This window comes from Balaenoptera musculus, chromosome 2 (assembly GCF_009873245.2).
Source record: "Balaenoptera musculus isolate JJ_BM4_2016_0621 chromosome 2, mBalMus1.pri.v3, whole genome shotgun sequence".
Classification (NCBI taxonomy): Eukaryota; Metazoa; Chordata; class Mammalia; order Artiodactyla; family Balaenopteridae; genus Balaenoptera; species Balaenoptera musculus.
Window position 1 is genome coordinate 69,334,924 of NC_045786.1, and position 24,976 is coordinate 69,359,899.

General features: G+C 56.4%; 1 protein-coding gene across 1 annotated transcript; it reads right to left on the reverse strand.

Moving 5' to 3' along the window:
* Window positions 1-1,631: 1,631 nt before the first annotated feature.
* Window positions 1,632-24,253, reverse strand: PLEKHO2 (pleckstrin homology domain containing O2). The gene is made up of 6 exons (XM_036843316.1): window positions 24,134-24,253; window positions 18,002-18,151; window positions 12,982-13,098; window positions 8,593-8,697; window positions 6,976-7,074; window positions 1,632-4,628 (listed from the first exon to the last, which is right to left on the reverse strand). Exons 1-6 carry the CDS (start codon window positions 24,143-24,145, stop codon window positions 3,612-3,614), a joined length of 1,500 nt encoding a protein of 499 aa, XP_036699211.1. The 5' UTR covers window positions 24,146-24,253; the 3' UTR covers window positions 1,632-3,611.
* Window positions 24,254-24,976: the final 723 nt, after the last annotated feature.

The following is a 24,976-nucleotide window of genomic DNA, read 5'->3' on the forward strand; positions in this document are numbered from 1 at the left end:
CCTCCTTACCGATAAGGTGAAATGATTCGCCTGGGGTCCCTCACCTTCTGCAGGCCACCCACTTGGTATGGTGGACACACGTCAGGCCAGTGGCAGGGGAATTCAGGAGGGATACGAAAGTCATAGAACAGTCAACAAGCCCGGGTCAGGTGCTTCCTGTTGTGTTGACCACCAGGCCTTTCCAGCAGCCCTCACAGATAAGGAAGGGAGCCGGCCTTTGGGGAGCACTGTGGTGCTTTCCCACGTGGGGAGCGGGTGGCACTGCAATCCCCCTTTTATGGGTGAGGAAACTGAGGCCCTGAGAGGCTGAGATTCACTGAAGTCCCTGGGTGGGACTTGACACCTTCCCAGCAGCTTGACTTAACTTGGTAGCTTGACTTGGAGCTCTGTCTACTGGCCCAGGGGCTTCCAAAGAGCACTCAGCAAAGCCCTGGGGTCCTGCTGAGATGTATTAGGGGTGCCACAGGCATAAGGCAGGGCCCAGGATCACCCCAACCAGGACCAGGCTCTGAGGTTAAAATGACAGCTGGAATCATTTTGAACCATCATAGGAAACACCTGTTCAGGCAAGCATCATCAATGGAGATTAGATCTAAGGGGAAATTTTGATGAGGTGCAGCATATTTGTGCATGGTCTTTAATAAAAAGTCTCCCAGATTGCTTGTTAGTTACATGAGAAAAATATGTAACCATACAACAGAAAAATCAGACACTTTGACTGGCTGATCAAAATAAACATCACCGGTAAAAGTCAGATGGAGGTTGTGTTTCCAGATGTGATTGCCTGAGAAGGACCTAGTATCGCCTATGCAGTTCTCTGGCTGAGACTCTATAACCTTGATCTAATTATGAAGTAACCGCAGACCAACCCCAAATGAACAATATTCTATTAAAAAGCTGGGGAGGACTGTATTCTTCAAAAATACCCAAATCATGAAAGATAAAGGCTGTGGAAACACTTCAGATTAAAGGAGACTTGAAGAGACATGTGTGTAATATTCAACCCTACACTGGAGGCAACATGTGATTAAAGGATATTATTGGGTCTAACGACAAAATCAGAATATGAACAGCAAGTATTCTGTCGGTGTTAAATTTACTGAAGTTGATACCTGCACTACAATTAATGAGAGAATATGCTTATTTTTAGGATATACACACTGAAGTATTTAGGGGAAAGGGGCCATGACAACTAACTCTCCAAAGACTCAGAAAAAAAAATTGTGTGTATATTACAGAGAGAAGGCACTCTAAAGACAAGCCAACAGGTCAATCTGAGTAGAGTATATGCGTGTTCTCTGTCCTATACTTACTCTCGCAACTTTTCTCTGTGTTTGAAATTATTTCCAAATGAAGTTTTTAAAAACTGAAAAGCATTGTTCCCTATGACACTTAGCCTCTGGGCTGTAGAAACGTGTTGGGGGCAGGGGGTGAGACTGGAGCGCCTGGCCAAGTTTAGCGAAGGTGGAGCACTGAGGGAGGGCGAGGCCCCCAGCCTGGCCTATGAGAAGTGGGCCCTCGAAGAGAGCTTGGAGGAAAGGTGATGCCCCGGTCAACCACCACCTACCCTCCGCTTCCATGAGGCCCTGGAGCTGGTCCCCACGCCAACAAACAGGCTTGTGGCAGCGAAGTTCCACGAAAAGGGATTTATTGCCAAACTTCAAGAAAGGCGCTTCACAAGCAGAAGGCATGGAATGCCACCCTCCTCAAGGAGGCAGGCCAGGCAGCCCCTGTGAATTCCCGATCCTCTCCCCTCCCCTGGAAGCTGGCTTCCCCCTCGGGTCCAGGCTGCCAAGGCACAGGAACCCCACAGAGACCAATGGCATTAGGCCACTAAGGTGACCCCAGAGCTACTTGCACAGCCTGGTCACTTACCAGAGGAGGAAACTGAGGCTCTAGTCCCAGGAAGGAGGCGACTTGGCTAATGCTCCAGCCGGCCCAGGCTGCTGGTGGAGCAAGGCTGTTCCCCAAAGGAAGACTGCAGGGGGCCACGTGACTGTGGGCCCCTGGCGACATTCTTGCTCTCATACTGGAGACAGATGGAGAGACAGGCAGACTGTGGCGTGGGAGCCTAGTCTGTTCAAGGAGTGTGGCTTAGGGAGGCCAAGGCGGGCTCACGAGCCATGACCTTGCTGCTTGCCTCCATCCCTGCCCAGTACAGGCCGCAGAGTGGACACGTGCCCCTCCCGATCCCTGGACACTGCCCTCAAGAACCAAGGAGAAGTAAAGAAGACAGTGACCTGTGCCGGTGGGCCTCAGAGGGCATGACTGGTGGCTGGGGGTGAGGCAGTGGGCAGGAAGGCCAGGCACGCAGCTGTGACCCTCCTTCTCTTTCAGTAAACAAAAGTGCACTTGCAGAAACCCCTGAGCAGGCCTGTCAGAAGCTGCGCCTACTCCCACAGGCCCCAGGGAGAGTGGCTGTGGCCCTCAGGGCCTCTGCACCTATAGACTGCCCTCAGTCCGGCCGCTGCAGCAGGATGGAGACTGGATGTGCTCCTGGAGCCAGAGACGATGGCGGGAAGGGGCTCGGGAGAGGCCCAGGGTGCAGGCACGGACCAGGAAAGGGAAGGAGCTAATGCTCCTTCCACAAGGAAGTTCAGGAGGAGCAGTCCCTCTAGCCTGAGCCAGAGGGGTGAGGGGAAAGGGGAGAGGGAAGTGGGTTCAGGTCCCAACACACTCCCATCGGCATTCGAAGAAATAACTGGGATATTGGACCTGTTTGGGTTGAGAAGCAACCACAGAGACCCAGCTATAAATCCCATCTGGGAGGCACAGAAGTTGGGGCAGCTTCTCTTCTGAAGGTTGATTTATAATGAATTACATACAGGATGTTCTGATGTCGACATCGGGTTCACCTGTACAGGAATGTGCAAGGCTGGACACAAGCAGGTCCAGGGGCAGGGACTAGACTAGAGACCCTTCGAGTTCCTCCTCCACCCTGGAGTCCTCCAATCACGGCTCACCAGAGGGGAAGGCCTGCAGAATAGGAAACAGGCCCAGGGAGGGGGTCCACAGCTAATGGCTTTCTCACACAGATGCCTCCCACCTGCCTTCAGAGGCCCTAGCTGGGTTCCAGGTCTCACTCAGCTGAAGGACAAACCTCTAGTCTAGACCCAAGGCCCCTGCAGCTACTAGGAATAGGGGGGTGGGGAGGGTTGCTTATGGCTTGAAGCTGCCTCTGCCTGGGAACATCTGGACATGGAGGCAGCAGGGGGGCTCAGCTGTGCTCTATTCAGAAGTCAGGAATGTAAACTATTGAGGGCGCAAAGCAGAGATGACGCCGCCCTCAAAAACCCGAGCGCTGTGCCAGGGCCCTGGGGCTGTTCGGAACGATCACGCCAGCACAGAGGTACCGCATGTGTGCTCCCAGCCCAAGCCCAGAGCCGGAGGCCCGGCCAGACAGCAGCCCTGGGTGGCACCTGGCACCTCTGGCCAAGGCAGGGCGAGAAGGATCCCAGGAGTCTCTGCAGGTCCTGGCCAAACCCTGACATGCCTGATGGCCCTTCTACAGCCTGGAAAGAAGCACATTTCTCGGCAGGGCTGGGCTCCGATGGACTGAGCTCCGATGGACTGAGCCGGCCAGGAGGGACCATGCTCTGGCCCGGCAGGCCCTAGGGTGCGCTTCTCCTGTAGAGGGTCACCAGCTCCTTCCGCTTCTCCCGGAGCCCAGGTGCTTCCTGGCTCAGCTCGCCCAGATCTCTGATCTCCTGCAGGACCTGGGTGGCCTGCCTCAGCTGCTCCACAGCCTGGCTGAGCAACGCCTCGGCATTCCCAGCAGCCGGCTCACTGCCCAGCACCTTGTTCAACAGTTTCTCCGTCTGTTCCGAGGCCACCTTCACCTCCAGCTGGGCCCGATACAGCTGTTCCCCAGGCTGCCGTGGACGTCGGGGGCCTTCCCCGAGCAGGTCCCCCAGGGAGGAGCAGCGGGGATGGAACTGAGGCTGCAGGTCCCAGCGGGGCAGGGCTGTGGACGTTGTTGCATCTTTTGGGGGAGTTCCTGGGGTGCCTGCGTCCTGGGATGGCTTGATGGGCTCAGGGCTGTCATCCATACCATTCACCGAGACCTGTGCTGGGCCTTGGGCAGAGGTCTCAGAGGCCCCAGGACTCTGGGCTGGCCCAGAAGCCTGCATGCCACTCATGGAGGCTCTCAGTTTCTCCGATAAGATCTTGGGTGGGGGTGTAGGGGGCTTCCCACCCTCCCTAGGCACGGCCTTGGAAGTCCCAGAATCGGGCACCTGGGGCGGTTCTGTACTCTCAGGGTCAGGGGGCTCCTCAGGGCTGGGGCTCTCCCAGCTCACCTTCAGTTTGTCAGGCAGGACCCTGTTGGGGGGCTGCTCAGAGCCCCTGTCCTCCCCCACTGGAGTCTCTGAGTCTTCTCGGCTTTCAGGGTGGGCCTCAGAGCTTGCTGGGACAGGGGTGGAGGCTCTCTCCCCTATAGGGGTCTCCACTCCGTCACCAAGACTGGTCGTCTCAGGCGCTGCGGAAGGCTTGGTAGGAGGCATGGGCGGCCGGGGTGTCTCCCGGGGCTGGGCTGCACTGACGTCATTGCTGGGGGCAAACACTGGCAGCCCGCTGTCAGGAACATCAAGGTCCAGGCGCGAAAGCCCATCGGATGCTGCACTGGCTACCTGGGTGGAGGGGCAGGATATGGGCATCAACTTGGATGACCAGCCACTGGGTCAGGTGTGCCCACCTACAAGGTATTCAAGCCCTCCCATCCAGGCTGCCCAGGCCCCTGGCCCCCTACTCTCCATGCCCTCTGCTCTGGTTTCCAAAGCCACCTGATTAGAAGCTAAAGTGACTCTCTGATGAATCCTCTCCTCTCTCTCACTTACACAGAGTTCCTGGTTTTGAAATCACAGGCCAGGAAGCCAGAGCTAGGGTGTCCTCTCAGCACCCCAGCCTGGCTTCTTCCAGCCTGTGTGATAGGCCGCTCTTTTGAATGGCAATTGTGCTGGCCTGGGTGGCAGGGGACATAGTTCCAGCCCTGTTTTCGGGCCCCTACCTGGCTGTAGGCCTTGGGAGGGTCCCTTCTCTGCAACCACCCACACAGGGTCCCCACAGTCAGCAGGCGACAGGACCAGAACTCACAGATGGGTCTCCTGCATCATCCTGAGCTCACTCGCCCTGCAGACCTCTGTCAGGTCTGCCAGCCCTCCGGGCCAGAGCTCTCCAGCCTTCGCCTGCCCAGCTGCTCAGCAGCCGGTGCCCACTCTCCTCGTGCTGTCACATGTGGCCCCAGACACGGGCAGCCCCAGACCACAGCTGAGTGCCAGAGGAGAACAGCTGCACCCAGCAGGCAGCTGTCCCCACCTGGCCCCAGGGGCCCACAGGGACACCCAGCAGCCCCACGGTCATGGGGACAACTCCCAGGGAGCCTCAGAGGGCCTGGAGCGGGGCTGGGCAGGAGGCCCTTCCCAAGGTCCCTCAAGGTCCCTCACTCCCTTTTACACACACAGGGTGACCTGGCCTACACATGCTCTCAGTCACTGGACACGAGTCCCGCCCTGAATTCTTCTCAGAGGGTTCCCCTCTCCAAGGCTGGCCTGCCCCACACCTCCTAGGCCTCCTCCCTCAGACATGCCTTTCCTCTCTGGCAACTTCAGTCACTCCCTCTGCAGGCTTTTCTCCCTCCGCTGACAGACATGAACAGGCTATCTCATCTCACCAGCAAACCCTCCAATGACCTTGGCCCCTTTCTGTCTCCCTCTTTCCCCACCATGGTCTATCTCCTTCTCTCCAGCACCCCCAGCTCTGCACCCCATGACAGCCCTAAGCTGACTCCTTCTCTGAGAAAATGTGCCGTAAACGTCACCATCTGCCTTTTCCTCAGTCCTGCCTCGTGACTTGTGGCTGCCAACCCGGCTGATGACCCCCAGTCCTGTGCCCTTCTCTCTGGACGTGCCACTCTCTGGCTTCCTCTTCCTTTGCTCCCTACTGCCCCCCATTCCCCAAAGGCAGCATTTGCTGAGGTTCTTTCCTGGCCTCCAAGATCTCTCCCCCAACTATCTACACCCATCAGTAACACTGGTCTGACGATGGGCTCCTCCCTTCCCCCTCCCCCTTGCCCATAACTTCTCCCACATTCCCTGTGTCCAGGGCCTCCCTTCGCCGGGTCTCCAGGCTTGGGGGCACTCCTGACAACCCTCCCTCTTTGTCCAGTCCGCCTCACCGAGTTCTGAATTCAATCACAAGCCCAGATGGCTGTTGCTTCCCAGTGTCTCTCCCACCAGCCCCTCCCTTTTCAGCCCCTCCTGGAGCCTAGAGGCCCCACCCCTGCCTCTATTTCCTGGGCCCCTGCCTTTCCCTCCATCAACCTGACCCATCCTACCCAGGGCCTCCAACTGACCTCTGGAACGCACCCTCCCATCCATCCTGCCCCCGACTCCTGCTTTCAAGGCCTCCACAACTTCCTCCCCCCGACCCCGCCTTCCCAGACACATGTCCCAGTCAAAGGGACCAGGCACACCTCAAACTCCCCTGCCCTGGGCCTCAAGCTCGCACCATTCCCTCCACCCAGGACCTCCCTCACTCCAAGTCTGCCCACTGAAGCCGTTCCCATGCTTCAAGGGCCAGCTCAGGTGTCTGTGGGTCCTCTGTGGTCCCTCCTGCTCAGCCTCCCTGAGCCGCCCTCTGTACCAAAATTAGACAGCGCTGCTTGGAGCAGGCCGTGGACAGGTCTCTTCTCCAGCTGGAAGCTGAGCTCTGAGAGGCGGGGACTAGCCTCAGGCTCTCAGTTTCCCTCCAGCACCAGCTTGGGTTAAGGCCCATGGGCTCAACACGGGAAGCAGGCGCACCCACGCCCTGAGCACATACAGCACACGCGCCTCCACACCGACACCGCGCATGCCACTCAGGCAGCCCGATACCAAGAGTGCTCAGGAAAAAGGTGGCCCAAGCCCGCTGCCACCTAAGGAGCCGTGGTCCCAGGCTCATCTGACTCCCAACCTTCCCAAGCTGGCGCCAAGGCCTTACCTCCTTCAGGTGGACCCTTGTAGGGGGCCGGCGCCGCTGACCCCCACGTACGCGGCCCCGTGTCACATGCTCCAGGGCACAGCTCTTGTCCACCTTTACCTGGGAAGGACAGGGAACCACGTCAGGCCCCAGCAGGCCTTGAGGAGGGGAGGGAATGCCCGGGCGTTAACCTGAGACTCAGAGGCGGGGTCTGCACCTGCATCCTTGCTTGACAGGGTCAAGTGCCCCAGCTGTCCCTCTCTTTGAGGCATCTCCCTGCTTTTCTCCCTGCCTCTACACAGCCTGCGTCGTCTCTCTGCAGTCTGAGGCTCTCCCTCCTCTGCAGCTGCTCGCTTTGCCTCAGTCTTCCTGCCCAAATGTGGGCTATCAGCCCTCAGCCCTCACCCCTCAGTCCACTGCAATATGGAAGCAGCCCTGAGGCTGCTTTTGTGCTTAGCTGGGGGGAGCGGGGAGAAGACAGCCCATGATCCCCTAGTACCTGGCTTCCAGAAAAGACCTTCCCTGGCCCCAGTCACTCTCCCAGGACCCCTGGGGATAGCTCAAGAAAGAGCAGGGCCTCTACCCCCAGGGGTCAGGGAGTCTGGGGGGCAGCATCTCCTCTCTAAGGATAAGGAATGAGGGTGAGGAGTAGCCGGGAAGCCACAGGAAGAGTCACATGGGAAATCCAGACTCTGAATCCCGGAGCAGCCTGTCCCTGCGGTGGGGGGGTGGGCTAAGACTCTTCTGCCCACAGGGGAGGCTCAGGCCCACCTGAGGGTCTTTGCAGTGGAGGAGCTGGTCCTGCTCCGCCAAGGCTGTGGGCCGAGACCCAGCCCATGCTCCTGTGGCCTCCAACACTCTCTCCCCGGAAATGGGGACACTTTCCCAAGCAAGTGAAGGGCTGAGCATGGCACAGTCACGTAAGACGTGATCCAGGAGCCATGGCTGCGAGGCAGGGAACCTGGGTGTTAAGAGGGAACTTGTGTGGGAAAATTCGCTCCCCTTGGGTCTCAGTCTTCTGCAATCCAAGGGGTCACTCTAGGTGGCCCCCAAGCCCATTTTTGCCCAAACAGCTATGAGTCCATGATGTCAAAGATAAACCCTCCCTAGGAGATCTGGCCCCCTGGGACACCCTGCCTGCCCAAGGCCTGATCATGGCCCTGCTGCCGTCACCACTACAGCACAGGGGGCTGGGTGGCCACTGCAGGCAGATAAGGAGGCCCAGGGTTAGAGCCAGCCAAGCTTGGACCTCACCGCCCAACTGAAGAGTGAGCTGTCAGGCTCTCAGCTCGCCCACAGACCTCTCTGCTGTTTCCTGCTGTTTCCGGCTGGGGCTGGGTTGGAAAGGATGCATGGCTGCACCCAGTTAAATTCTACCCCACCACTTACCCACGTTTTAATTTAAAACAAGTTACTTAACTTCCTTACACCTCAGTGTCCTCATCTGTAACATGGGAACACAACCACCTACTTTGAGGGGTGTTGTGAGGATTAAACGAGGTAACAACCACAGATGCCCCAGTGTTTGTAGCAGTGACATAATCAAGGGGTTGTCAGGGTGGGGTGGGGCAGGGTCCACTCTGAGATCACACACGGTGGGAAAGGAGACCCAGAGCCGTCCACAGGACCTCACCGCACCTCGTCGAAAGCCTTGTTCTTGCCTCGGTTGATCCCTTCATTGAGGGCTTTGATCCAGGATTCCTTCTCCTCCCCGTTGGGTGCCTGGAACTTGATGTCGCTGACCTGCAAGGGGCATGCGTGGGGTGGATAGTAGATGTTTAAAAGGGTTCACACTTGGGGTCTTGAGGAAGCTTCCCACTCTGGACTGAAGTCTGCCCCCGCACAGCTGGTCAGGAGCAAACCACAATGACCCCCACATCAGGTCTGACACTGGGGCTTCAGAGCAAGGGAGGGGCAGATCCAGCAGAGAAGGGGCCCTCTCCATGTATACAGCTGCCAGAGATTTGCATTCGAATCAGCCTTGCCCAGATCTGGTCTCACTCCATGTGACTCCCCCAGACCAGCTGCCTGACCTCTGAGTTTTCTCTGTAAAGTAGGAGTAGTCCCAGTCTACTTCCACCAGACTGAGTACAATGACGGAGGTGACAGGCATGAGGGGTGTCCACTGGTGAAGGCCCACTGGAACCAGGGCCGCCCGCAGCTGCCCAGTGGGCCCCACAACCAGTCCTGGACAAGTGAAGAAGTCCCAGGGTCTCCTTTCTGGCCTTGAATCACAGACTGCAAGAGAGAAAGGGCATTAGGGGGTCAACTCCAGCCCCCTCATCAAATAGATGAGGAAAAAGAGGCTCATCAGATGGGATGGGACTTGGCCAAGGTGGCCTAAAGTAATACCATGACTTGACCTCACACCCAACCTCATCCCACGCCACCCCATGGGTTCCTTCCCACCTCAGGCAGGAGCTCCGAACTCCTACATTAGAATCAGAAGGCAGCTCAGAGAGGCCCCTTCCTGCCAGGCCCCACGGTCAGACAGGAAACAGTGGAAGGAGTGAGGCCACAGAAACCAAGGAGCCGCCCCTATGGTGGACACAGCAGTAGGGCCTCTGAGCTGCACAGACCAGCACTCACAGCTGGCTGACTCGGAGCCTCAGGGAGCTATGAAGATCAGTGATGTAGCAAAGTGTTAAACGTGGAAGTGGGCACAGAGGGGGTGCTCAGTAATAGGAATTATCACCATTTTTCTCCTTCTGGACAAAACAGTCCTAGTTTCCTCATCTGGAAAAAGGGATGACACCGCCTACCACAAAGCAATGCTGAGGGAATTAAACATGACTAAAGCCACAACCCGGCACATAGTAGGTACTCAGTAAATAGTTACTGAATGAATAGTTAATCAATGAATGAACTGGCCCAAGGTTCCCGTTTTGGGGCCGCTGCCCACTCTGACCTCAAGATGCCCTAGTTCTTTGTCGGGCGGGTCACCAGCTGCCCATCCCTGCCCGGGTGTTAAGATAGCGCCTTCCCTCCTGCTGCTCTCCCAGTTATGTAACATGCAGCCCGCCTGGCCCCCTCAGCATCCTTGTTATATAACTTCCTCCTGGCTGCCTCTGCCTTCTCCTCACACAGGGCCCTGGTCCCACCCACCTCCCCACGCCAGGCACAGCCAAATGCTCATTTGCATGACCAGGGTAAATTTGATCCTGGCAGCAGATCGGCAGCTAAGTCGAAAACCCCAGGGCACCTTGGCAACTGCCTCAGCCCAGCCATCAGGGCCAGTAGGGGCTCAGGAAGGGACAGCGCTGCATCTGGGCTCTGAAAGGGCCCACCCAACCCTGAATGGGGGCTGCGAGTAAGGTGGCCCAGGGCAGCCCATGAGCCCAGCTTCACTTTTCCTGCTCACAGGCCCTGAGTTGGTGGGGTCCTTGCCTGGTGCAGGACTTAGCATCCCAGAGAGCTTGAGAGGCATACACTTGAACTCAGCAACAGATGCAGCAAGAGAAAGAGCACTGGCCTGAGAGTCAAGATCACAGGGTCTAGACGCACCAACCTGCAATGAGACCTGCACAGGTCTCTTTACTATTCAGGGCCTCAATGGGACAAAAACACAACCACTGGACTCAACCCAAACTGTGACCCTTCCCCACTGACAGCCCACCTAGGCAGGCTGGGGGGAGGGTGTTGGCCCAGGGGCTCCCCTAGGAGTGGGAATACGAGGTTAAATGGGACCCAGCCTCACCCTAAGGAACCCTGAAATCCTGCTGAATGAGCCAGGCATCCCACAAGGGTGGCCCGAATAGGGACAAATAGAGGACCAAGAAGTTGCTCCTCTTGCCCCACCCCTGTGTCCTGAAGGCTGCACACGTCCCTCCTCAAGCCCTTCCTAGCACAGGCCCCGCTAGGAGTTTAGAAGCTAACGGGACTGGACACAGAGAAGGCCCACACATGGCTGGAAAAGGGGGGAGGACAAAATGGCAGAGAGGAAAGAAGCAGGAGGGGGAGAGAGGAGGCAGGAAAGAGGAAAGGGCCAAGCTGGCTGAAACCAGCGGGGCAGCAAGGCCCAGCAGAGGCCACCCTGCTTCCTGGCAGCGTCTGCCTGTGACCTCATGGCAGGGGTGTGGGGACAGGGAGGCAGGAGGGAGAGGGGCACGCAAGACACTGGAGTCTTTGTTTATTTGATTAGAGGGAAAAAAAGGCGGCCTCAGGACCAGACAGCCAGGGTCATGTGACCTCCCGGCCAGCCTGCAGCCTCCCTGAGGAGGGGAACACCCAGGGCGATAGGAAAGGAGAGAGGATGCTGGGGGGGGGGGGGGGGGGGGGGCGGGGCCGTCTACCATCTGGCCTTTGGAGAGCGCCCACTCTCTGTGTGAGCTCCTGGGTGCTGAGGGTCAGGGGCCCTTGAGCCAGAACCAGGGTGGGCTTCGCTCCCGCTGCCCAGCAGCCCCCACCAATCACCCCACAGCCCCATCTCCCCGACCCTCGCCCTGCTCCCAGGGTCACCCAGAGCTGACCTGAACTCTTGGCACGATTCAGGGATGAAAGGTAGGGTGCTGGCCGAAGCAGCTGACAATGCAGCTGCACAAACAGGCCTCTCGGAAGGTGATGCCCACCCCCCCCAGTGGGGCCCGACCCACCTGGCCCACCACCAGATGATTCTCAGAGCCGCGAAAGGAGGTGGCCCACAGAACCGTGCTGGCAGAGGACAGAGGAGCAAGGCCGCCTCCACCTCACAACCACATAAGCTCACTAAGGGACACACAAAGACCCAGGCAGCCCCTGGGCCAGGCGAACACTCAGCGGCACATAAAGAGGTGCACACACGCCCATCAGGCACACAGGCAGACCTTCACATATAGCGCACTCTACACCTCTCCCAAATACACACACACACAAATACAGCGCCACTGAGAGAGGAAGTGGATCTCCAGGACAGGGTCGGGGCTCCAGGGCCTGAAAGACCAAAATGTGGCTCTCCCCTTCCTCACAGAGCCCTAAGCATCAGAGGTCAATGAAACCTGCCCCTACCCTGGCACACCGCCACCCCCAGGGTCAGAGCTCCACGGTGGCTCCCTTGCCCCCACCCACCGCCAAGTGGGACAGAGGGTTAGTGAGTAAAGCATCATGGTCTCCTCCAGGGCCCAGAGCTCTGGGGACCACAGAGGACTGGGTTCCTGGCCCTTAAACCTATGAAAGAGACAGAATGGCTTCGGGCAAGCCCAGACGAGGCCCACTCTCCAACCCCCAGCCTCTGTGACTCAGCCCCGCTCTGCGAGGCTCCACGTGACATGCAGAGGTCGGGGCAAGGCACGGCCCAGCTGCAGATTGGCCTGAGCTGGCGAGAGGCGCTGTAAATGCCAGCCTCCAATCTGGTCTCCCTCCTGACATCTGTGAAACTCCACCACATGTTAACACCCAGCCGGACTCCCTGCCAGAGGTGTGGGGTGCAAACAGCGAACCTCATCCACACACACAACATGTCCCAGGGCAAGAACCTCTCAGGCAAGAGACTTCCTCCAGCTTCAGCCAAGAAAGAACAGTGCGAAGGGAGGAAAGCTGGGGGGGCTGCAGGTCCGAGCACTGAGCCTAGGATGAAAGGTAGGAGAGGTGGCCCACCCAGGAAGGCCTGGGATGAGGAGAGGGTGTGGCCGCCTGATTACGTCAGGGTGTCAGAGGCCTGGTGGGGTGAAGGCCTCATCCCCAGCTTTCTTGCCTCAGTCCTGGGCCTCCTGGGTACAGGAGATGGCCAAGGGCCCCACCTCCCAAAGGCTACTTTCCAACTACAGCCTGGGAAGGAGGCCCCAGGGCCTAGAAGGGGACGGGGGAGCAGAGCTCTCAGCAGAGCTCTAAATGCGCCTCCTATCAACCAGGGGCTGGGGCGACTTCAAGATAAAAGCAAGCCAGAGGTCCAACCTGTGGCAGCCCCTGGGTCTGAGCCTCAGCCACATTCAACAGAGAACCGGCAGACTTGCATCCAGGGGCCCAGCCTGTCTTAGAGAGCCTCCCAGGGGTGACCTTCCCCAGCAGACCCTGGCCTGGAGGGAGGTCAGTCAGCAGCAGGCCTAGCCCTACCTTGTTCCCTGGGGACCGCAGCAGGATAAAGCGGTGTTTCCGCTTGAGGAGGGCACGAAGGTCCTGGCACTTCTCATAGCTGCCCAGCTCCACTGTCTCCACACACTTCTGCTCATCCTGGGGAGGGAGACAGAGGGGACATGGTGAGAGCTAGATGCCCTAGACCCTCAAACACCCAGGCCCTGCCCCAGACCCTGATCCCACTCGGTGAGGGCACTGCTTGGTCAGAAGGGGCCCTCGGGCTGCCAATCAACCATCAAGATGCAGCATTCAGACCCTGGCAAGGAGACGGTGTTCAGTCCACGCTGGTTGGAGGGATGCCCTCAAGGCTCACCATCCATGTGAGAAATGGGGCTCACAGCCTGAAGGTGTGTAGCAGGGCTGACTCAAATGTGCCTAAGGTCAAAGGAGGAAACGCAGAAGCTAGAAAGGCTTAGGAAAGTGTGCCTGGGAGTCCATGCAGGCCCAGAAGCCAGGCAGAGACCTGTGAAAGAGGTGGTCTGGAAGGAGGAGCAAGTTGTCACAAATGAGGGGAAAAAAGGCCTTCCAGGCAGAGCCACAGAGAGAAGCGTGAATAAGGCTGTTTGAGGTTAAACAACCTGCCTTCACCACGTGATCCAGAGTTGACTTCCCCACTTGGCATCTTCCTCTGCTGACCCTTGGCTTGGGGTGAGAGGCCACTCTCCATGGCCTGCACAATGGAGAAGGCAAGGGTTCCTTCAAGAGTACCCCCTGAGTCTGCCACCGTGAGGCCTCATCACTAGTAAGGCTGGTGGCCAGGACAGCGGCCAGCCTCTTCTCGGCCACCCCTGGACGCTGGCTGGGCTGCCTTTCTGCCTGCCAGCCCTGGCCCTTGAGTGTTTTCTCCTCGTGGGCTCTACCCACCAGGTGCCTCTCCAGCCAGCTGTCTGGGACACCCTCCTCCCTCAATGGTGGTCAGTTAGTTCCACTTCCAGGGGACACCCAGCTGGAACAGCTTCCTGGGTGTGGCACACTCTCCCCCTGGAGACTCGAGGGAAGTAGATGCAGGCCCTGGAGACTGGCAAGCAAGTTAAGCAAACTCTTGCTGTTGGACATCATGCAGAGCATCCAACCAGGGACCGCCTCAGTGCTCCACAGTTTGGGGCGGAATATCTGGGAGGCAGTAACTCGATTATTTGCAGAGGAAATGCCCCAATTTCCCTCCATGATAATTCGCATATACTAAGAAACCCTGACACTTAGCGAGCACTTTTGCATCCCCAATTCTCCTGAGTCCCTCAAGCACCCTGAAATCCTAGAGCCCCAGTATTTGTCTCATTTTATAGAGGAAGAGAATGAGACCTGGAGGCGAAGAGATTTGCCCTTGGGCACAGACCCAAATATAAGGAGCAGGACCAAACGCAAACACCCATTCTCTGACTCCCAAGCCAGAGCCCTTTGTAGCATACCACACTCCTTCCAGCCAGAGACAGAAGCTGGACAGTGCCCTAGCAGCAGGCTGCTCTGCACCAGTGGTTCTCCAGGTGTGGTACCTGGGCCAGCAGCCGCAGCATCACCTGAGGACTTGTTAGAAATGCAAATTCTCTTGAATAAAAAAAAAAAAAAAAAAAAATCCCACAAGGACTCAGAGGAAAAAAATATACAAATCAATTTTCACTGCAAAGTAAAGGAGCTGTTACAGTGGAGGATTACTGGACTGAATGTCAATATTATGACATAGTATGAGTGTGTTTCGTGTTTGGTAATTGCAATCATTGTTGTTTTTGTTGTGGTCATCCATTTACAATGCTTGGCGTCAGTTTATTTATCTCTTGTAAAAATAAAATACAGTGTGTGTGTGTGTGAAAAAAAAAAAGTTAATGCAAAGTGTATCTGGGGACCAGCGCTGGTTTGCACATTATTTCCTACAGGTCTTCGTCAAGATGTAGTTTAAATTAATCACATGTTCAGTGAATAATGGTACAGTTTTTGTAATCTTTTTTTTACCCCTATGTTACATTTGTTCTGGTTAAATTTATTGAAATATAATTTTCTGTCTGTTAAATCTAATAAAAAATTGGATAATTGGAAAAAAAAAAAGAAATGCAAATTCTCAAGCCCCATCCCTACTGAATCATAATCTTGGGGGAATGGGCCTGGCAATCTGAGTTTTAACAAGCCCTTATGCAAAAATTTGCAAACCTCTGCTCTATACCAGAGATTCTCAACCTTGGTGGCACCTGGTAGCTTAAAAAAACCCCAGTGCCCAGGTAACATCCCAGACCAATTACATCAGGATCCCTGGGGGATAGAGCTCAGACATCAGTATTTTTCAAAGCAGATGATTGTACAGCTAAGGTGAGTAACCACTGACCTACTCTCTCTTCAGCCTTTCAGGGAAAGGGGAACAGGTGGCCAGGGTGGCCTGATCTTTCCCATCTAGATTCAAACAGGTGTCTTTTCCCATTTTTGCCTCCACGCATCTCTTTCCAATCCTTAGTCTCCAGTCCCTTCCAGGTTCCTGCACGCAACACAAGCGCTGGTAAAATCCACCTGCTCCAGGAAGCTGCCCTGCTCACCCGCAAGAGCCTAAGCCTCAGTGCTCTCTCCCTCCTCTAAGGGTCCCCATCAGAGGGCACTTCTGCAGGCATCTTACTAGGTGCTAGGGACACCCTGTCATGGGGAAGAATGGTCCTAACTCCCTGCTGAGCCATCTTTCTCTACCCTCTGCTGCATGTGTCTGCTCTCCTTTCTGTTCCCCCTACAGCACCCTACAAGGGGCAGCCCTCAAGAGGAAAAGTTTGCTGAACTGAATGCCTGACTCAGAGTGAGACTCCAGAAGGACGTCCCCCCAACCCCATCCCCGAGAGAGAGGCTCACCTACCCCATGGGCACAGGCCTCCCCCGACTAGGCAGCTACTGGCCCAAACATACCCTCCTCTGTCTGGAAACAAAAGTCACTCCATCTCCACCACCCGGCTCCCCATGGCTGCCTGACCTGGGTCTCCTCTCAACCTGAAACGCTGAATCATCCGGCCCTTCTGCATCTCAGAAAAATCGGATAAACCAGCAGACACAGGGCGGGGGCAGCATTTTTGGAATGTCAGCCTCACTGACAGCAAAGAAACAGCCAAGAGTCATTCGCACTCGCCTAGTTCCTTACATCAGAAAGAGGAACTGAACTAGTAAGCATTTCTCAACTCCTTCTCCTGCGCCAAGCTCCCCCACCCCCGAGTGCTAAGTTCTTAAAACTGCCCTGAGGTTTTTAATAGTGATTTTTTTTTTTTTAAAGCATGATTTAGACTTTTTGTGTTTAGGGGATATGAAATCCTTCCTGCTTCCCAGACGTGGGCCAGATGTAGAGAGGTGACCCAGGACAAGTCTGGTAGCGCCTGACGACGGGCTGACAGCTGGGGGGCCTGTCACTCAACTCTTATGGCAGCTGGGACCGGGGGAAGCTGCGACAGCCCCCTTTATTTATAAAAATAGCCCCCTGCTGCCGCCACAGCACATCCTAATTCGGTGACAGCAGCAGTAGAGAACATCTGGGGGGCTGTCTGCACCATTCACCCCCTTGGCCTCCTCCGGCTGCTTCTCTGACACCCCAACTCCATGAGCCTGGGGACTCGGTCAGGAAAGGTGAGATGCTTCTCAAAGGCAGCTCCTTTGAACACCTAGATCTTTGTTGGTCTGCGACAACTATGAATTTGCCAAGACAGCCTGAGGCATGCTGACAGAGGCTGATGGGGAACAGGCAGGATCCCCCTTCCTCTGCCCCCAGGCCAGTTCTTCCCCGTGTACTCCGTGTGTCAGAGTCATACAGTGATAGCCCAGTTGCAGTGGACAGGCCCTCTGAGAGCCTCAACCCCAGCACATAAACAGCATCTCCAAGTAAAGGCCACCTTTTCGCCTCGGGTCTTCACCCAGAACTTTATTGACACTTATTTAACACACAACTTCCACATCCTGGGCTGTCCAAGTTCCAAACCTGCTGAAATGAAAAGGGGCACAAGCCTGAAGTGGGAAGATATGAGGACTGTGAGAGGCACAAGGACGGCAGAAGCGGCAACTGGCAGCTTGATGTCAGAGGAGAATGCAAAGCTGAAAAGTACAGTCTGGCAGTACGGAGCAGCCTGATTGATCATCAGTGACTCTGAGCCACCAAGGAAAGACTCCGTTTAGGCCAGCACCTTCTGTTGAAGGGCAGACAATATCCAACATATTTTAGAGGACTTCCACCAAGAATAAGTTTTAGAGTTTACTTGCTGGCATAGCTGGATGGAGAGATCCCTGACTTTGGTTCTAGACCTGACCTTCATTCACTGAGATGTTGAACAGGATTTGAGCACCCTGGGCCTCAGGGTGCTCCTCTGTAGAATGTGACATGATGACCACTCTTTTTTTTTTTTTTTTTTAAATATTTATTTATTTATTTGGCTGTGCCAGATCTCAGTTGAGGCATGCAGGATCTTCGTTGCCGTGTGCAGGATCTTTAGTTGCGGCATGTGGGCTCTTAGTTGCGGCATGTGAGCTCTAGTTCCCTGACCAGGGATTGAACCCAGGTCCCCTGCATTGGGAGCACGGAGTCTTAACCACTGGACCACCAGGGAGGTCCCCATGATGACCACTCTTAAGGGACTATCGTGAGCATCGTCCAAGAGGTATGTAAGACCTCCAAACAAGCATAAGCAACAAGTATTATTTCTACTATCATTACTGAGTGGAGCAAGCTTCAGTTTTCTGGAAACTTCCCAGATGTGGAACCTAGCCCCGGGACAGAGAGCTGCAGTGTAGGTGGACAGCTGAGGAGACACACACATCCCTGTGTACATATGCTTCAAAGAGCCCCTCATCCAGGAGTCCTACACTCGCACCTAGAGGTATTGTCCTTGTACCACACAGACCCAGAGAAGACCAGGCAATCGCCCAAGGTTGCACAGCAGGTCAAAAGCGAAGCAGGCCTTCCAGTCCGGGTTCTGGAATCCTCTTCTGGCCTGGGCTGCCCTCACTTTGCTCCCTGACCCGGCACCCCCAAACTAAGGACCGGGCAGTTCCTTACCTCGTTCTCGTAGACCAGCAGCTGGGCCTGGCAGAGGAGCAGGTAGCGGTCTTTCCAGAGGCCCAGGAAGCCCCCGCTGCTCTTCTTGATCCAGCCAGCCTTGTCCGCTGTCTGCGCTCCCCGAGGCTTCTGGCCCCCCTCCTTCACGCCCTGTAACATAGCATCCGGACATGCCGTGAGGGTTGCTGCCGTTGAGGCCACACAGGGATGTGTCCCTCTGCTGGATACCTACTGATATCACCCCATTTGAGCTTCCCCACAACCCCTGAGGCAGACATTCTCAATCCAATATCAGAAATAACAGTTAATAACAGCAGCCACAACAATAACAGCTGCAGTCACCTTATACTGAACCACTGTATTATGTTTTACCCAAACTGTCTCATTTAACCCATGCGACTACCCTCCCAGGTGGTAGCATCATTAGCCACATGTCACAGCAGACTGAAGCTCCGAGAGGGGAGGTGACTCGCCAGAGTCACACCCCTGGAAGGACAAAACCAGAATTCAAACTGGGTCTCTCTGACCCCATGTTCTCCCCTCCACCATTCTGCCTCCCACGTATTCATTCAAACTCATCAACACACGCTGTACTGAGCACCTACAATGTCACGGATGCTGGAGTAGGCAGGGAAGAGTAAAAATAATGCATCTTTGCCCTCATAGGGCTGGCAATGCGGGGAAGGAGGAGCTGAACAAATAAACACCAGACATAAATACATTAACAACCATGAAATGCTATGAAGGAATCCGTGAAGGGGAAGTGAAGAGGAGGGAGCGCGAGAGGACAGTGGGGGACCTGGCTCAGGTCAGGGTGGCTCAGGAAGGCCTCCCAGAGGAAAGGACGTTCACGCAGGATCAGAAGGATGGGAGGAGGCAGGCAGGCAGGCAGAGTGGTAATCTTCCTCCCTACCCCTGCCCTTCTAGAGAGCCCACTCTGCAGCCCCTGCATCCTACCCCAAAGCAGGAGGTTCCACTGCCCTCACCCCTGCCCCAGGCCAGGACTTTAGGGTAGCCACCTTGTCTGGCGAGGGCTCCAAGGATGCTGCCTTCGACCACAAGCAGGTATAGGAGGTAAACTCAAACCCTTCTCTAGGACACGGCAGCCAGCCTGGAGTCTCCAGGCCAGTCACTGACATCTTGTGCCTCTTGATTACCTGCTTGAGTAGCTGGGCGCCAGGTATATGCCTACCAGATGGGGTCGAATTCACATTTAGTCCCCAGAACCCAGTACCATTCCTTTACACATAATGGGTGCTCAAGAAACATCTGTGAAATGAAAATAAAAATACACCCAAATTGCTAACCACTTTGCTTCAATGACTTGTACCCACAGTGGTGAGTGTGAAGGGGAGAGTGAAGGAGAGGGGGGCTAAGAGCATGTCAGAATCTACAGGATGCTAGAAGGAAATCAGCACTGACTAATTCTGACTGCTTTAATTTACATAAAGCTTAAAAAAGGGGCTCCAGTTAAAGGGAGCATACCTCTCCCCAGGGATACCCTGTGGCCACAGCTGCCTTTGGAAGGACAAGTCCAGACAGAAGTGTGGTGGGCTGTCAGGGGCTGGACAGGGCATGGCCTCCCTGCGCTCCATCATGGCAGGGAATCCCCAGTCCGGTTCTTACTATGGCCCCCTCCCCCTCTGAACTGCATACTCCAGTGGTCAGGAGTCTGAGCTTTGAAGCCCAAGTCACGCAGACCAGAGGCAGGTCACTTGGTCCCTCTAAGCCTCAGTTTCTTCATCTGTGAAATGATGATATTAACAGAAGTTGCAAGGATTATAACTCCGTGAGGGCAGGGGTTTTTGTTTTGATTACTGCTGTATCCCCAATGCCTAGACAGTGTCTGGCACATACTAGGTGCTCAATAAATGTTTGTTGCTGAATAAAAAGATACGACATACAAAGCAATGCCTAAGATACCCTAAACTTAGTAAATGGCAGCTGTCATTATTGTTACTGTTGTCACTGCCATCCTCTCTGGCTCTCTGGAACCCCTTCCCTGGGCCTGGTTCAGAATTCAGGACAAGGCCTTTCTGGGCTTAGCTGCTGGGCCTCAATGCTCCCAGGAGCTCCAGGAATATGAGGTGCCCCTCAGGGTCTCTCCCTAACTTGTAGATGGCAAGAGAAATGGAGAAGTGGAATGGTCCCAAATGGTCTTCCTGGATGGAGAAATGAGGAAGTGAGAGGCTTGCTGACAGGCCAGTTATGAGCCACCCTGATCAGGGAAAGAGGGGATTTCAGGGCCCTTTGACAAGAAGGGGGAGGCTCTAGCATCCTACCATGCACCCAATGCCCCCCCCATCACCAGAGACCCTGTGTTCAGCCCCATGGGCTGTGTGACCCGCTGGGGCCTCATCCACACAGAGACCCCTCCATGCTGGCCCCCACCAGGGCTGGAGGGGTAGAAGTGGGAAATGGGAAACCCCACCTCAACATCTGCCATGTCACACCCCTCCATTAGCAACTACAGCAGCTGGCCACCCCCTAGGCCTGCAGACTCTAGGCTTCTCTTAAACAAGACTGCGGAGCATGCTGCCCAGATCTACCTCTGAGCTCCAAGCTCGCCTCCTGTTTGCAGAGGCCCACTCACGACCCCCTGGGATCTCACATTCCCCCTCCACTTGTGACCTCCCCTACTCGCCTCACCCACAGCCTGAGATGTGAAAACTTCCTGCCAGCTGGAAGCTCCTGGGGGCCAGGCTGGAACCTGGTACCCAGACCACCATCCTCCCGGCACGTAGCGGAGAAGTGCCCGGTGAATACCATGACTGGATTAGCTAGGGAAGCCAGTCCAGAGCCTTTAGGGATGGGAGTACCAGGATGGCACTGAGGAGAGAAGGCACTTGAGGATGAGGGGAGTGACAGCTGAGGGGCTGGAGGTGGCATGAACCAAAGCCCAGGGGAGGGTCTCCTTGCCAGAATCAGCCACAGCAACAGCCACCAGAAGACAGGCCTGGCTGGAGGTCAGAGTCCTGCCATCCTTCACCAGCCCCTCTCCCTGCCCCTCAGACACTCTCCCACCAGGGGGCCGGAGATGCCCCAGTAAGTTTTAATAAGCGGGCCCTCCCCTTGGCAGGGCTCACAGGGGAGGTTTTGTCCTGCTCAGCCCAGTTTCTCGGCCTCCTCTCCTCTTACTGACCAGCTGACCACTGTTCTTCCTGTTTCGCTCTCTCTTCTCCCACCCATCCTCACTCAGGCCCTACCCCCCGCCCACCGCGAGCAGCTCCGAAGACACCCCTGGGCACCAGCCTGGCTCTGCTTTGCCTGAGATGGGAGGGCCTCTGGGTCATTCATTAAAAATAAAAAAAAAAAGAGGAAAAAGATACCAGGTCAGTCAGCCCAACACTGTGCACAGAAAGGAGCATGTGGAAAGCCACAACACAGGCCATGACAGGGAGACAGAGACCAGCAGAAGAGAACTTGTTGGCACCTCACATCACAGGGAGCTTAGGATAATGACCTTTGCCCTTTGACTAAACCCCATGATGCCCTGACCAAACTCTGCTAAGAACCTACCATGTCAGAGCCCTGTGATGGGGCAATCAGAGAGAGGAAGCACAGGCTCTGACCTGGAGAACTTCCAGTCTGATGGGGGCAACACAGACCCTGCATAAGGGAAATCCCCAGTCTGGGGGTTGGGTAGGCATCCCGTGCTTAAGAGGATCCCAGCCCACTGGGAGGGCTCTAGCACTGACCCAGACGGATACCCCGGTCTTGGCTCTCTGGTAGGGTAAGGACTTGGGGTTAGTTTGGGAAGCCCTTGCACAAGGAAGGGTTTTGGTAGGACCGTGAGGAGGGAAAGAGACACACATCTTGGCTCAGAGAAGAAGGAAAGGCACAGAGGGTATCAAAGACCCTATACTCTCAACCCCTTCACTACAGGATGAGAAAGTGCAGGCCAGAAAGGGTCGAAGATTAGCTTAAGGTCACAAAACCAGTGCTGGGACAGGACACTGCCCTGCCTCTCTCTAGATGTGTTAGGGCAAAGGAGCAGCCTGGTGCCACTGGAGGCCAAGCCAGGGAAAGGCATGACTGAGAGGAAGAGGGGCAGAACCCCAGGGCGGAGATAGGAAAGCCTGAGTCCAGCTGCAACAATGCCTCACACTGATAACTGAAGCTTTCAAAGCTTTTGCACATAAACCATCGCATTTCTGGACTACCCACCTCCCTCATTTTATAGATGGGGAAACTGAGGCCCTGAGAACACAAATGGTTAGATGCCCCATGCCCAGACCTACACTTCTGCACCAAATCTCAGCCTGATGGGGACTACCAACCCATTGCGTGGAGGAGGTCACTGAGGCCGAGGGGGCTTGGCATCAGGGTTCCTGGGGCATGGGGAGGAAGTTCAAAGCCAGGGGGAGGACTAAAAGCAGCCATTTGAGAGTGAGGTGATGAGGCCAGCCCGGGGTCATGGGGCAGAGCAGATGACTAAGATCTAAGAGGTGTTTTAGAGAAAGGAGGATGGGCACTGAGGCCTGGAGAAACAAGAGGAAGTTAAGGGGAGAAGAAATGAGAGGAAAAGAGGGATGTCACAGGGGGGGCGGGGTAGGGAACAGGGAGCCCCCGGCTGTGTGGGGAGGTGGTGGGCAAGACCTTAGATAGCCCAGATGTGCGGGGAGCTTTTGGCATCTGGGAGTCAGTAAGTGGCAATGTTAGAGACTCAGGACCAGAGAGTGTACAGGGTTGGGCTGACCTCCAGACGAGCCATTGGCCCAGGAGGCCCCAGGAGAACTTCCCTTAATTGGGGGCCAGAGCAGATCAGGAGATGGAGTAATCCTGTCCCAAATCCCCTGGGAGAAGAAGAGGGGCCACAGCCAGACAGCCCAGCCCTCACAGCAGGGGTGGGGAAGCCCCACCCCTGTCAGCAAGAAACCACAGCCAATCATAGTGGCCTGACTTTGCCCCCTATTTCCACCCACTCTGAGAGAAGGGGCTACAATCAGGACCCGGGGAGGAGACCAGGCCCTATATTTTATAGAAGAGGAAATGCAGGCTTAGAGGGGAAGTGACTTATCTACCATCCCACAGAAATGCAGGGCCTGGCCTGGAGGGAACTCTGACAGATACCCCAGCTGCCCCTGGGCAGTGGTCCCAGGAAGCAGGGAGAGGAGCACTGATGGGGACACAGGCAGCCTGGTCCCCAGCTGGCCAAGGTTGCCCCAAGAGTGAAGGTTTCATCTTTCCTCCCCACTTATCCAGGCAAAGACACATCTCCTCCCCTCGGTCTGGGAGGGGCAGAAGCTGAGACCCCCTTGGGGGACCAGAAGCAAAATCTTCTAGCCACAGCAGGCCCCTCCCTAGTTTATGCATTCCACAGTCACACATTAAGTGCTGGCAGTGTGCCTGGATGAGGGGGCTACTGAGAGAACTGAGTTTGCAAGTGAAGGGCAGGGGTCACAGAGTGCCTGACCCCACCCCAGACCAAGAGGGTCCTGAGGGGGAAGAGGGAGGCTCAAGGGGCATTGCTGGTCCAGCTGCCCAGCTCCTCCAGGGAGTCAGCCCTCCAGGGATGTGGGGAAGGCAGGGGCAGGGATCAGCCCCTACAAGGGCCTGACACCCAAGCAGGGGAGAAGGTAGACTCACAGGGGAAAGGGGACTCACAGGGACTTAAAGAGGGGAGAAAACGCAACTTTTCCAGTCCTGCGGCCACCAGACAGGGTCACAGCCTCAAGATTCCTTGAGACAGGGACTCCAGAACCCACAGACCCACCACAAAACACACACACACACACACACACACACACACACACACACACACACACACACAGTGTGCCCTAAGGATCCGACGTGGACGGCACAGGGAGTCAGTGGTAAACAGGGTTCGAGCCCAGCAACCTAGGACACTTTCAGCAAGTCATCAAACTGACCAGAGCCTCAGTCTCCCCATCAATCCAATGGGAACAATAACAACCACCATGCCCATAGTTGGTGAGAGAAGACAGAAATAATGAAGGAGGATGGGTCTGCGATCCCTACCCCCGCCCCTGCTCATCTCATTTGCCTAGGCTTTGCCTGGAGACCCGCGGGAGAGGGGCTGGCTGGAACAAGGGCCTGAGCCAGGGACCCCAACCGCCGCGAGGGTCTCGAAGACCCCAGCCCAGGTCCCCCGACTGGCCCGGCCCTCACCTCCTCTTCCATGACGAGTCCGCTGAGGTCCGGCCGCTCGACCGCTCGGCCGCTCACTCCTGGCGCCGCGCGGTCTCCGTTACCTCCATCCACCGCCGGCCGGGCGGCGGCTCTGTGCGTTCTGTCCCGCTGGCTGCCGGGGGCCCAAGAAACTTCGGGGGGGCGGGGCCGAGGGCGGGGAGAGGCTTCCGGGGGCCGGGGGCGGGGCCCGAGGAGGGGACTAGCGGGGCCCCGAGGCCCTGGTCTGGGGCGGGAAACTAGGGCCGGGGCCGGGCTGAGGGAGGAGCCTGGGCGGGGCCGGGCGGGGGCTTGGGGACTGGATGGAGGAGCCGGAGCTGGAGGAAGACGGGGGTGGGGTGGGGAACCGGACGGAGAGAGGTTTCCCTGACTCGCGGAAGGAGAGGGACTGGAAAGGAATAAAGGGTCCGGGGACCGGCAGGGGGAGGGGAGGGGGCTTCCGGCCAGAGGCAGAGACGAGGGAAGCGGGCGGGGTCCGAGGGCGGGGCCGGGGTGGGGCAAGACCGAGAGAGCGCCCGAGGAGGTGGCGGCTTCTGCATTTCAGGTCTCCTGACCGAGTGGGCTGGGGTTGCCTGGTCGGGCCAAGTCGGCCTGGGCGGCCCAGAAATGGGGGCATCGAGAGAGTCCTTCTTTCCTACCTGACGCTAGGGTAGTGGAGACTACCTGGTCCTCTTCTCCCTGGAACCTCCTGGCAGGGCGGCGCCTGGAGCTCGGATCCCGTCCGGAGAGTCGTTTAACGGGAAGACCTGGGGCTGAGAGTCTGGACTCCAGGGTCCCTTTGGGGGAGGAGGTCTGCCTCTGACTCTCGGGGGTCCCCAAATGCAG